General features: G+C 36.0%; 1 protein-coding gene across 4 annotated transcripts in view; it reads right to left on the reverse strand.

Annotated features, from left to right (window-relative positions):
• The window catches only part of LOC117181670 (HEAT repeat-containing protein 6), a 107,981-nt gene that overhangs the window by 9,154 nt on the left and 84,609 nt on the right, over positions 1 to 14,218 (reverse strand). For all 4 annotated transcript variants that reach the window (XM_033374577.1, XM_033374575.1, XM_033374574.1 and 1 more), the window contains one exon: positions 13,087 to 13,164. In XM_033374577.1, the coding sequence (XP_033230468.1) occupies positions 13,087 to 13,164 (78 nt within the window). The remainder of the gene's footprint in view (positions 1 to 13,086; positions 13,165 to 14,218) is intronic.

Consider the following 14,218-nt stretch of genomic DNA (forward strand, 5'->3'; position numbering starts at 1 on the left):
AGGTGGGTCAGAGAAAATCAACAGTTTCTCTCTGACCCATCTCGACTCTTCCAAGACCCTCCAGTTACTGTCGAACACCCACCCAAGCCAGAGGAGGTCGAAATATTTTGGAAAGAAGTCTACGAAGTTCAGCATAGACTGGACGAAGACTCAGAAAATATAAATAGCTTCAAGGAATTCTGTGTTGCCCTCATAACACCTGATAAAGAAGGCCCACCCATCACTACCGAGGAGGTGAAAAAAGTATTAAGAGAGATGAAGAACTATTCCGCACCGGGACCAGATTGTATCAAAACCTTCTGGTGGAAGAAGTTTTCTTCAACACATCAGCATTTGGCCCGTATTTTCACCTCATATTTGAAGTCGGAAGAGCCGATTCCAGAGTGGTTGGTGGAAGGGCGCACAATACTTCTGCCGAAAATATGCAACTTAGCTTACCGGAAGAATTACAGGCCAATCACTTGTCTGAACACACTTTATAAGATATTCACAGCTATCCTACATGATAGAATTGTTCGGGCAATTGAACCTGTGTGGCAAGAAATGTATGAACAACGAGGCTCAAAGAAAGGCGTAGCCGGATGTCGGGAGAACCTGCTCATCGATAGATGTGTCTGCAAAGATGCAGCATTCTACCGCCCTGACCTATCGATGGCCTGGATTTGATTATCGGAAAGCTTGCGATTAGACCTGCCATAGACTTATGATCTATCTTTTGGAAATCTTAAAGGTTCATCCGCAAAGCGTTAGGTACATAGAGAGATTGATGCCGCTTTGGAAAACCAGATTTACTATCTCATCTGGAAAAAATCGTGTGACAACTAACAAGGTCACCTTTCAGAGAGGTGTCTTTCAGGGCGACACCATGAGCCCACTCCTTTTTTGCCTTACATTATTGCCACTATCTCTAGCACTTCGCCATTCCGACGGGTAATTGTGCGGCAAACCTGCAGATCGAAAGTACAAGGTCACTCCTGTATTTTACATGGACGATCTTAAGATCTATGCGAAAAACAGAGAGCAACTGCATCTAGCTCTGGGGATTTTCGAACGATATACTAAGGAAATTGGAGTGGAATTTGGGTTAGACAAATGCGCCAAGGTTTATTTGAAGCGAGGAAAACTTAATGGCATCCCTGAAGATCCTGAGCTCGTTGATAGAAGCGCCATACATCTGGCAAATTTAGTCTTCCGAACTATCGGCGAGGAACAAAGTATCTGCAACAAAAGCATACATCTTAAGTCTTCTGTTCCGCGACTGTACATCGCATGCCGCCAAGGTGATCACGGAATATTGAGTCTTGAATGTCTTCACAACAGGATTATTCTTTCAGAATAGCATCCACTCCCGGCAATATCCTTCGGTTGGCCCTATCACAAACTGTTATACATACATACATATATACTTCCAAACACATACACATATATACATACATAGCCATACACATACATATATGTCGCACGTTTCACGTCAACCGGGATAGTGGGCTGCCCAGGACCAGTATGCAACAATTTAAAAGTTATACGGCTCAAAATGTTCGTATTTAAAAACACTATCGAGATTTTGCTGGTAAAATGAAAAAAAAACAACATGGTAGTTAAAATATACCGCCTGAAATCATGAAAAATTTCGTTTTATGAGTATTACTGAATACAAACATCTACGCCTCCTTCGGGTTCTCCCTTACTATTGCAATTGCAAACTCCATCTATATACACTTCGGTGGGCTTATCACATAGGTTGCAAAACCAAGGATTTAGTAAATAGGGTGGTGCGCTTTTAGGAGCTGGTTCTCGTTTTCGAGCAATAACAACTGGTTCAATACTCGGCGAAACACTATGATCCCTCTGATAACCAGGTGGATTGGATTACATAAATAAAGACAAAGTTCCACAACTACATTCAGACTAAAATAGATATTTTCCTTCTGCTTTGTAATTGCTAGTCAAATATTGAAAACATGACGTTTTGGAATCAAAACTAACCCCTCTTCAGACTAAAAATAAAAATAAAATTATTCTCAACAACTTTAAGATAAATACTATTAGTAGCTCACCGAAATTACATTACGAAGATTGCAGTCTATTGAGAATTAACATTGAAGGTTTCCAATCATCACAGATCTATGTGTGCTCATTGATTTGTGATCTTCTTAAAATTTATGAAGTTTTTTTTTAAATTTATATAAAAAATATGATTTAAAATCGGTAAAAAATAGAGAAACTATAATTTCAAGAAAGCCTAAAACGTGTACGTTAAGAGTTCTTAAAGGTTAAAGTTGATATACGAAATAGTAAATTAACTGTGAGAAAACAGATAAAAACCAGAATATGGAACAATAAGTCTATTTTTTTTAATATCTTTTAAAAAATTATCTACTAATAATGATTAAAATTCTTGTTATGGAGCTGGAAATCTATTCCTGAAGCTCCAGCTCCATTTTTTATTACAAGAGCACTGTCAAATCCTCTAATGGATGGTGTACAATGTCGGAGAAAAAGGGGCGTACATACAATTTCCAGATGATATTAAATTCGTAGTTTCACAACATTATGAAATATGGAGAAAAACTTAATTTCGCAATATAATATAATACAATTAAATGACACATTAGGAATTATGAACAATTATAAGTTGTTTTTAGAATAATTTTAATTACATAGTATATAATTTAAGTGAAACAATAGCCAAAATATAATTTAAAATATCAACTCGGGTTTTTTTCAAAAATTTATAACAAATTTGTTATAAAATTTCCCCGTATAAAAGTTAATTTTAACAATTATCATGTAAATAGTTAGATAAATTAACAATCGAAGAATTTAAGACGAAAATGATAAACAATTTCAGAAATAAATTCAAAATAAATTTAATGTAAAAAATCAAAAACCAACATGTCTGATTCATTAAAAGCATTTGAATCAGAAATTAAATTCATGGCTTTCTCGCATTTTTAAAAATAAAAACCAACTCAGTGAATGCACATCTAAAATAATTATTTTCTTTATGTAAGATCTTAACATCATCACATTTTATTGCATTAGAGTCACTCGAGTGTTTTTGTACTAAATGTTAACTGATAGCTCAATGGTATTTTTCGTCTGGTTTTATATTGTTCTTATGTTCTTTAACTCTAATTATGAGTGTACAGTACAAGTTCCGATAACTTTCCAACTTTAGGGCTGTAGGGGCGGAAAATTCCAGGAATTGCTGATTTATCGGATGCCCCTTCTAGTAGCACGATATTAGGTGCGCGCATACGTAAATCATGGACGCAAATCATTAGAAAAATAGCACACGTAGTCGGAGAACCACAATTAGTGTGCGTACCGTACGTGTGATGATGTTTTAAGGGGAGTGTACACTTATCGGACGGCATTATACGGATGAATTCAGAAAAAGAGCTATCCATGCGAAGAACAATTAATGACGCTCCAATTTCATGTGGATCAATTGAATGCGTGTGAGAGTGTCTAACCTATCGGACCTCTTTTTTGAATTTTATTTATCTCAACTTCGAGATGGTTAGCTTTTTATAACTAGACCAAACTCTAGATAACGCTCTAATAAATCTAGTCTTAATTTCAAAAAAATTCGCAGAAAACAATTTTATCCGTATAATACCTTAATCTTCTATTAATATGTTTGTCTACAAAATCATTCGGATAGTTGTTGTAAACAAAAATTTTTTAAATAATACGTAAGTTGTTTATGTGAAAAATTCCACCTGAACGGAGTATAGCCATATCAAGAAGGTTTTTAACAACACCAACTTTGTGATGCATAGGATGATCTGAAAAATAATTAAGAAATTTGCCAGAATACATTTTTTTTGCGAAATCAGTTAGTTAAAATGTCATTTATAGAATTTTTAATAAGTTCAATGTTCAAAAAGCTTATAGAATTATTTTCTTCAGTTTCAAATGTCAATTTTAATCTTGGATGAAAAGAGTTAACCCTTTACCGCATCGCGTATCATATATGATACATATCATTTTAAAACGAAAAAAATATTCTTGTGAGGTTCAAACCGTTTAAAAACCCCACCAACTAATTGTTACTCTATGGCTTTACTGTAGAAACACTACACTAACAAAAAAACAGACATTGTTCTATAGCCTTCCTAAAAACGCCTGCATTTTTTCATTGGGGAAAAAATCGTCCTGTACCGGGTAAAAAGTAGAAAGTACTAAATCCAGTTTATCACATGGAATAATTAAGAAAGTATCATCAACATAACCTTATAAGCAAAAATTTCGAAATCTAATTTGGAAAAGGCATTTTTAAATTGGAAACTCGATCTGTAAAAGAGATATAATTTCTAACAGAATATCTGTAACTTGGTTAACAATTCCGAAGTTATTTTACTAAAAGTTTAGGCTAAAAAATAAGTAAGGGTATTAATGGAAGAAACTACATGTCTAAGAGGACATTCTGTTTTACGGATTTTATACAACCCATAAATCCTAGAAAGATTAGTGTTAGTTGTAATAAAATCTTTTCTGACAACATTAGTTTTAAGAAATTTTTTTATTCTCCAGCCATTAATCAAATTAAAAGTTTTATTTTGTAGTTTTCTAAAAGATATGTATGGATCAGAATCTAATTTAATGTATGTATTTAAATCGTTATTTAATAAAGCCATTTTAACTTTATGATCACTATTGTCTATGAAAAGCGTAAAATTTTCCTTATCAGCTTTGATTATAAGATTGTCTTTATTATTTTTAATAAAATTGTTAGTAACTTTAAGATTTTTTGCTATAATACGGTAAGCTTCAGAAATTCGATGAGGCTTGTTTAAATAATTGGTAGCCAACGACAACATTTTATGCCTCAATTCAGAATGTAAGTCATCAGGTAACTTATGTATATTGGATTCTAAGTCTTTTATAATATGGAAAATATATTAATCTTCATTTGAAAAAAATTTAGAATTGAATTTTTCACCTAAACGTTTATTCAATTCTAAGTTTGCTTAAGATAAAGATGAGCATATTTTATCAAATTTCTGAATCTGACCGGATTATTACAAAAAATCTTTAATTTACTAACAATTTTATTAAAAATAATAAAGACATTCTCATAATTACATCTGATAAGGAAAACGTTACGGTTTTCTTGAACAATAGAGATTATAAAGTTAAAGTGGCTTCATTACTTAAAAATTCTAAGGCATACATTAAATTAGATTCTGATACAGAAATATCTCTTAGAAAACTACAAAATAAAACTTTTAATTTGAGTAATGGCTGAAGAATTGCAACATTTCTTGATACTAATTTTGTCAGAAAAGATCTATTTTAGGCACAATGTCCAATAATATCAACAGGCTTCTTAAAAATTATAACATTAATACAATCTTTAGAGTACATCATAAGTTTGATAAATATAATAAATTAGGCAAGAATAAACTAGAACTGTTAGATCAATGTAATGTAATCCATAGAATAACCTGTTCTTGCAATATGACTTATATCGACGAGACTAGTCGTCCTCTCAGAATTAGAGTTAAGGAACATAAAAACGATATAAGACTATACCAAAAATAACACAGGACTATGAGTCAACATTTGGTATAAGAAAACTCGAGTTGATTTTATGTCTGTTATAAAGTTTGAAGAAAAAAACCTGAATTGATCATTGAAATTATATTTTAGCTATTGTTTAGACGGAGCTTGCAATCACAAGAGTAAGGGAGAACTCGAAGGATGCGTAGGTGTGTAGTTTGGGTCAGATCACCCTTGGAACATTTCTAAGTCTGTTCTAGGAATCCAGACGAACAATTCTGTAGAGATTCAAGCAGCAACAGCTGCTGCGAAAAGGCTAGTTAAAATGGGATTACAAAATTAAGCATTTTCGCTGACTCAAATTTCTCATCGACAGTTATTCTCAGTATTTTGTGTATATTGTCGATGTTAGTCTTAACTACACCAGTAGCGACGATGATAGCGACGACAATGATGGGGAATCCAAGTTCGATGCACCGTCCGACGAATTTTGCTTGTCACAAATTCGTGCTATTGTACAAAACTCGATAGTGAGATTTAATCAGTCCCTTAATGATCACCAATCCTATTTTTGGGATGAAGAAGGGTTGTATCAACTTTCTTCTATTGATCCCGTGGAGGAACAGTCCAACCAATAAACAAATTTGGAAAACAAGAACATTCCTTCTGCACTGAAGGATCCATATAAGTCTACTCCAGAAACCAACAAACCAAAAGGTACCGTGCGATTTAGGAATTCACCTGAAGATGCCGAATCTCCTATTATCGCTCAACAACCATCTCGAAGATCGCCATTTCAAACTCCGCAGACATTACCTACACCATTCGCAAGATCTACTGCAGAAATATCTGAAAAGGACGATAGGATTTCCACATGTATCAAGACAAATCCTCCGAAAAAGAATTCGATGACATGTCCATTATACACACGGAAACTGCTATTTCATAACATATTATTGACATAGACACGCCCTAAATTTATCCTCCTACACCTCCGCCAGAACAAGAAAAAAGTAAAGGGGGGACTAGGAGACTACTCTGACAAAAGAACCCTCATTACAAACAGTCTCTTCTGTACGAAATGAATGGAGTGAGCCACTAAATTATCGGCAAGATAATTATGCACACTTCATTTTCGAAGACTGCAAGCCTACAAAACGCCATTTTTAAGTTTCTTATTGCCACCTAGCGCCTTAATCCAGAGGATTTATGAGAGAAAAGACTAAAAAAAAGGGTCAGCTATTAATTACTCTATCGGGGAAGTATAGAGTGTACTCCATTGTGATCAAGCAAAATCATTTCAATCCTGAGAATGGCGTCAGAACTTGACCGCTGTGAAACATGTCGTGTAGCAAATTCCAGTAATTTACTAGGTTAGCTAGCACAAAAGAAGATGGCCGAGTTGCTGTCGGACACATGGTACACATGGCCGAGCCTACGTAATTATGTAGTTAACTATATTCGCGGATGTCAAAGTTGCCTTAAGACTAAATTACTAAGAGCAATCACTCGAATTCTTGCAAGTCAACATATTTCAGGATGGCTTGACAGATATCCCTGACCGATACCTGTCCATGAAAATATATTATCCACCTAAAGTAAAGGAAGCATGCAAGCAGGTCCTCCAGGACTAAAAATACAGAATAAGCTGGAAATCGGCTGAGAATTCAGCTGAGACGGCACGTGTCTCCAAATGATCGATGGCATGATTTTTTGAATGTGACTGATGTAATTGTCGATTAAGGAATTTCCAACTGATATATTTGAGTGGAGCCAATGAAGCACGAACTGAGCGTCACACCAGGCATCGCAGTTATCCGAAGGAATGCAAAGATTATCGACAATGGTGCGACTTAGTTTACTAGCAAGTAGAGCAACCCGCATCTCGAGCCGTGAAACCGTCATCCTGATCTCCGCCCTGATGAAAGGCTGAAAGCTGTAGGCTTTTAATGGAGTTCAATTATTTTTTGACGGCCAGCAGCACTGATGATACGTGATCATCTTTGGGTAGCACTCGTACATATACGACCGCAGCCAGCAGACGTCAACTGGCATCAAAAAAGGCATGGAGTTGCACTTGGAAAAAAGGAATGGTCCGTAGCCAACGAGGCAAAGAGGCTTTAGGAACACAAGACAGATTTTTCTTGAAATTCGTCCAACGTAGATCCATCGACGATGGCAGCTCTTGGTTCCAATTCAACCCAGCTCGCCATAAGTCTTGCATCAGCAATTTGGACATCACGGTTACAGAAGCCTACCGCCCGCACAGATTGAAAAGGCTTGCGATTGCTGAGAGAATCTCTCTTTTAATTTTTTGCATAACGCCTATCGAAGGCGACGTCAGCTGAAAGTCGTCGCTCTGAGGATTCCATAAGATGCTTAGCTCGTTCACGAGACGACTCTCACTGATGCGAATCCAAGAAGATCGCAAGCTTCTGTATAATCTTTACCTTCATCGATGCACAACTGCTGAATAACTCGAAGCGACAGATAAGGTGTACATGATTTCCCATAGGTGACTATAAGCAATTGAAAATGTCCAACAGGCTTGTTCTCAGACGGGATTCAAACGACCCGTTCTATCAACATCGCGATCATCGATTCTGATTTGGCGATACATAATTTGTATATCTGTACAGAAAATAAAACAATATTGGCGCCATCAGGATATAATCCTCCATGGATGCGTTTGAGGTTTGGGACAAGTGAATAAAACATGGTTGAGACTGTAACCAGTCGAAGTGGGGCGCGAGGGTTTGAAAACGACCCGAAGCTTGGATTCTTGATCCCCTCTCTGCCAGATGCCATCAAGTAGGATGTAATGGACCGGTTCACAGCAATTACGAACCTCTTGGTGGTTTACCTCATGCATATGACTCAGTCGGAGATATTCGTTCATGAACTCGATATAAGCCTTCGCCATGTTAGGTTCTCTTCTCATGCATCGACGTAATAACGTCAAAGCAGCGAATGCACCCGGAAAACGTTGCAGCTGATCTAAAAATTGGAGGTGCCAACGAGGTTCCGTTTCGGTGAGCTGGAGCATGTATGAATTGGGTGAAGGTAGCAGCCCGCCCAAAGATATTCCAATCCACTATTGACTGTTGTGCGATTAAATCCGCTTGTCTAAGCAGGCCAGGCCGTTAAAGTTCAGGCAAACCGTTAGCACCAATCAGAAATTCAAAAGACCCTGGCGTATCGAACATATCGTCTGAGAGGATCAAATTCGGCCATCGAGATCTTACTGTTGATGACAGCGGGACTACCGGAGTGGAGAATCCAAGATGTTTGAAACAATAGGCTTCGAAATTAATCGGTGTAGTTGAATCAGGGGTGTGTGTATTCAGTTGAGTTTTGAGACGGACTCGATTGATAAGCTTTCCTCCCTCGCCGCTGATGTTCATCTAAAATCTTTCACAAAGGGCTTAAGCCCTGCAAGCAAATGCTGTTGATGTAAGTGTTACCTCAGAGCAGGAGTCGAGCAGGGCCCGGGCGGTGACGATGCACTGAATGTTCTCCATTTATGCTACGTTTGGATGGGATCTCGACGGCCTTAAGAGTCCAAGGCAATAAATCTTTCGCAGTGACCTTTTTAGTGTGTCCCTCCACATCAGCCACAGTTGTTGTTACAGGATGGCAGAGATATCTAGCACATAATGATGTAAATAAGCTTTAGTTTTTCTTAAAATGCAGGGGCCACTTCACCCTGAGAATACTGTTCCAGATTGCGTTAATAAAAACCGCTCAAACCAAAGAAATTTACTGGCATTACGCCACTTACTGTTAAAATGCGACTCTCCATCTCTCTTTAACTCGCTCTCTCTCTCTCTCTCTCTCTCTTGCATTCTCATCCAGAATGCGAGTGGTGCCTTACGAATTCAATTGCTTTTTAATAAAAATTCGATGGAAAATGTACCAAAGGCCGATCCTATAATCGAAGGCTATAATTCTATTTTCTACTCTAAAGATATCGGCTCTACTTCGGTCTCGTCGTTTGCTTCTTACGGAGCGATTACTGTTTTAAAATGCGAATCCTCCTACTCTTTGATAGACGACACGTTAATAATCCTAATGTCTTGATTTTGCACCACCCGCCTTTGGTCTATGGCCTCTTTGAAAGATAGACCGATTACAAGCACTTCGGTATCGTTAGGACCTGCCTCAATTTCTCGGTTTGGCTCAACAGGGATTCACACAGTTGGTTTAATCGCGAGAGTAGGAATCGATTATTTTAAAGACTTCACCAAGTTATTGAAAATAATAGAATTTGCTGAAATAATTGTAGCCTTAGAGTGATGAATTTTGCCGGCTCGATTTCCTCTGTTTGTGTGTTTTATTGAAGAAAGTTTTGAAAAAGCTTTCTTTGGGTTTGGCATCATGGAGCTAGGAAGAACTCGAAACGCTGCATTGCCTACTTAATGTAGCGCGAAAGAGTTGCCAGAGATTTTTGAATAATAAATTCTATTATTCAAGATGTCGCTTCCCTATTCCTTTTGTTTTCGAGAACAAAAATACGTATACTCAGACGCTATTTCAGATCTTCCCTTCGCTTAAAGTTTTAGTTCAGATCAGCGCGGTAGATCCCCTTAATTTTGCATCTGAGCTTCACTGAAAAGCAAAATCGTGCGACTTCGGTTTTTCTTCAAAATCTTTTTAGGAATTAGAAAAAAAAAACGTCTACCCATCAGCTGAGCGTGCGAATGGGTGAGTTGATGGCTATCAATTATTAAAATAGCTGACAGTCTCTCCTTTTTCTCCCTCCTGTTAGGATTTAGGATTTTCTTTTAAGCCCCTTTCAGCAATTTCCTGAAAAATGTCTTCTTCGATAGCTAGTGTATTATCGCGAGATAAATGGATGCTTTCAGTTTTTGATTTTTTTGTCTTACTTGTTTGTTGATGCAACTTTAGTTGGGCGTTGGTCAATAGAGTGTTGGATAAGCAATTGAACTTGTTAGGACCCTAAATCTCCATGAAAATGTCCTTCTTTCTCGGAGGCGGAGGATCTGCAAAACCGATGTTTACTAGGATGTTACCCGTTTCTCCGGAGGGTTGAATTATTTGGATAAATTCGTGCACATTTAGTTTCTTGGAAAAAAAATTATCAGCTAACAACTGATGTTTGATATGTTCTTCACATTGTTTGATTTGCTTTCCATCTCTAGGTTTAAGCTTTTTTAAATTTAACGTCAGACATCTTGAATATTTCAATCTCACAGTCACGTTTTTAACAAGTTTTTTTTTGTTTGATTTGCTTGAAACAAGTAATATAAAGCAATTAAACAGTAATAATTCAGGTCCTGGCCCATTGGCTTACCACCTGAATCTTAGGGGAGGTTGCGACTAGCCGTTAGGCTTGTCTATTCTTCTGACATTCCGAATTTAATTATTTTAAATTACCAGATTATCTAAACTTAAAATTTGTTCTTAATTTCATATAACAGAAATGAAACTAGGAGCACTCTTATATTAAATAATCAACTAGTTATTTCTTTTTCCACAAAATTTAAAATGAAAGAAACAACTTGAAAACCTTCAGGCACTAGCCCAAAGGCTTGGCACCTGAACCTTAGGGAAGGATCCAACTGGCCGTTAAGCTTGTCTAGACTCCCCGCATATGTGGTCAATTTTGTTAATTTTGAATAGTTATAAATACTTAAAGAAATATTCCCTAAATTGTATTTATAAAATAAAATCAGACAAGTTTCTTTCCGTTACCCATTAACCTTATCCAATGCTTGTGAGCCAGGGCGCTAATTATCTCGTCCCTTCGTATGGCGGTAGGATGGTGGGTTTTTTTATGTCTTCTATGGGAAAGGTATGTGACTATCCGAAGTCTATATTCGCTCGAAATGCTTATACTGATAAGATGTCCACTAAATAATTTAAAAAAAACACGTGCCTTCATGCACGGTTGCTATGCCGTTAAATTAAACTGTGTTAATTCGCAATAATAACTTAGTATCTCAGCCTTTACTATCAATGCTAAAAATTTATAAATATAAATGTTTTAACCACAAATGTTACTTATAATAAGCCTAGAAACATAAATTATTTCCGATCCAGTTATAAACAACATTCTAGTCAGCTTGTTCATTGATCTGTTGTTTTGGTGCGTAACTAAATCAATATTGCATCTTTTCTAAATGCACTTAACAGATGGCTGAATTATATTTAAGGATTATACTTGAATAAGATTTTGATGTTTAATAATAATCTGCATGGTTATTTAATATTTTTCACTCGCGTTGGGTCTTACAATTACCAGAATGATAGGAAGGCTAAAAAGTGGCATGCGTCTCTAGGCGGGGAAGGGAGGCTGACACGCGCCGCTGGTCACCAGCATTGTACCTGGTGTAGCGTGGTCTTTGTATTTCGATTCTACTGTGTATAATTACTCTCTCGCTCTCTTTTTTCTTAACATACCGGTCTTGTGTATGCTACTTTATTTCCGCGGGATGTGAAACCCCGTTGATCATGGACATATATACTATCAATTGTGTATGCTATGGGGACAAGCAATTGAAAATAGTTTTTCGATTGCCTAGCCTCGGAAAATCCACCGTAACATGAACAAAAAAGATGAATTAATCAGCCAGAATATTTATTTTTTACCACAAAAGAAAAAATTTCAGCAAAATTCAAAAATTTCAATCAGATAGTTGACTTTTCAACTTAAGAAGATAAACGTTAAGGCAAACATGGAATAATTTTAAATTTTCAGTTCAAAAAATGTTTATTTTAAACATTAACAAAATAGTTCTATTTTGAAGAAAACACAAAAGATTTTTCAACTGAAATAATCAATCATGAACCAGAAAAATGAATTTTTAACGGATTAGTTTCTCTTTTAACTAAGTAGTTGAATTTTGAACCAAAAAAGGTTTTTAAGTCGCTATTTACAGGATGATGCGAGCAAGAACTGAATTAAATACACTTTCAATTCCAAATTTTCATTTCCGTGGGGTATTCATTTCGAAAAATATGGAAAACCTCTTAAGTGAAAGTTCTGAAGTGAAATTTGTTATATTGCAAGATCAATGTATAAAGAGATGTCTATAAGACATGGTAAATAAAGCCTCATAGAAAATTCGAATAAAATTCAAAAATCGAATTTAACTCTGCCTTAATAAATAGTTCATCCGAAAATATCTTGACAATATATATATTTTAAATATTAAAAACAAGGTTTCAGATTATTACACACGCGAATAATTATATTTTGTCAGTGAACAAAAATAATCTGCAAATTTGGAAAAATTGTGCCATTCATACTGAATAGACTAGTAATTTCTTGCTATAAGAAAATTTCTGAAAATTATATTCAACGCTCTCAAATAATATGAGATTATCTATAAAATCCATAATAAAATGTTGCAAAATAAACTGAGCTTTTTTTTATAAAAAGGGTAGACATAAATAGTATGTAATAGTTGAAGAGTAGGCAGTCACACTCTAGAAGCTTGTACCACTGGCCTGGAACTGCTTACTTTCCACAATTATCGCTCTATATGCTCATTATTGATACTTATGAGAGTTACTGTAGCTTAATGTCAACTTGCACTAAAAGATACTTACTTTCCACGTCTTGGGAAAAATACGATCTGGTTCACGGCTCAAAACCAATCCTATAGCATGGCATGCATTCCATCGTACCTGCAAAAATTTGTAATATATATCAACAGGCGTCATTTTTAGATGACGGTTGCTCCTAGTTTATTTATCTGTACATTTAGTCAAAAATTCAACAATCGAACTGTTTTATTAGTGAAAAGTTTAACTGTGTATTTAAAAATGCGGAAAATTTTATCAAATTAAACTCCTTAGATGGTGTATTTACAAAATTTCAATGGATTTAGAAGGACTTTGAAGAAGAGGATTTTCTTAAATTCTCCTTCGTGGCATTATTAAGGTTCAGGAAATGTAACGTAATTGTAAACTAACTCCCAACATATTTAGCTCGCTGTGTCCTTTGTATCAGTTTCGTAATACCTCTCAAAGAGGCCGGTCGTGTATCTCCTTGAACTTTTTTTGAACCTTGGAAACCTGAAGATCTCTTTGAATTTTTTACAAGAAACTTGAATTAATTTTTTCTTCCTCTTTAAGAACAGTTATTTTATTGAAATGTGAACAGTAATTCAAATCTTTTAGTCTATTATGAAAGAAACATCTCGTTTGGAAGAAATCTTGCTACAGGAAAGTTTTTTATTTGCGAAGATACTCGTATAATTTATCTTTCACTCATTACAGAAGATGTACAGAAATTGTGGTCCCGGCAGGCTTATACAGGGCCTTATGGAGTTTCATTTGGTTAACACGAATTTCGGTTAGTACGAACTTCGAACAACTATCGAGGTCCCATCGGTTCTTTTGTTCCACACAACACGAATACATTTATGCAACATCTCGAAACTGTTACGCAGGTATGTTGAAACTAATTCCTGTAGAAGGGCGAATCAGAGTTCTGGAATTCCCACACCAAAATCAATCATTTCACTATACTCACTCGCATATTTGAAAAAAAATCTGTACACGTAAACCACTATCCGTTTAGGGAAAGTCCCTAAGAGTAAGGAGTCGGTAACGTAACTTGAATGCTGTGAGACATGTCGTGTACATACCATATTTTTCAACGCATTTTCAACACATGTGGCTCGTTTACGACCCAGTCAAATTTTCCCACTAAAGTATCTCCGAAACCCAATGATGC

Source organism: Belonocnema kinseyi, chromosome 10, assembly GCF_010883055.1.
Source record: "Belonocnema kinseyi isolate 2016_QV_RU_SX_M_011 chromosome 10, B_treatae_v1, whole genome shotgun sequence".
Lineage (NCBI taxonomy): Eukaryota > Metazoa > Arthropoda > Insecta > Hymenoptera > Cynipidae > Belonocnema > Belonocnema kinseyi.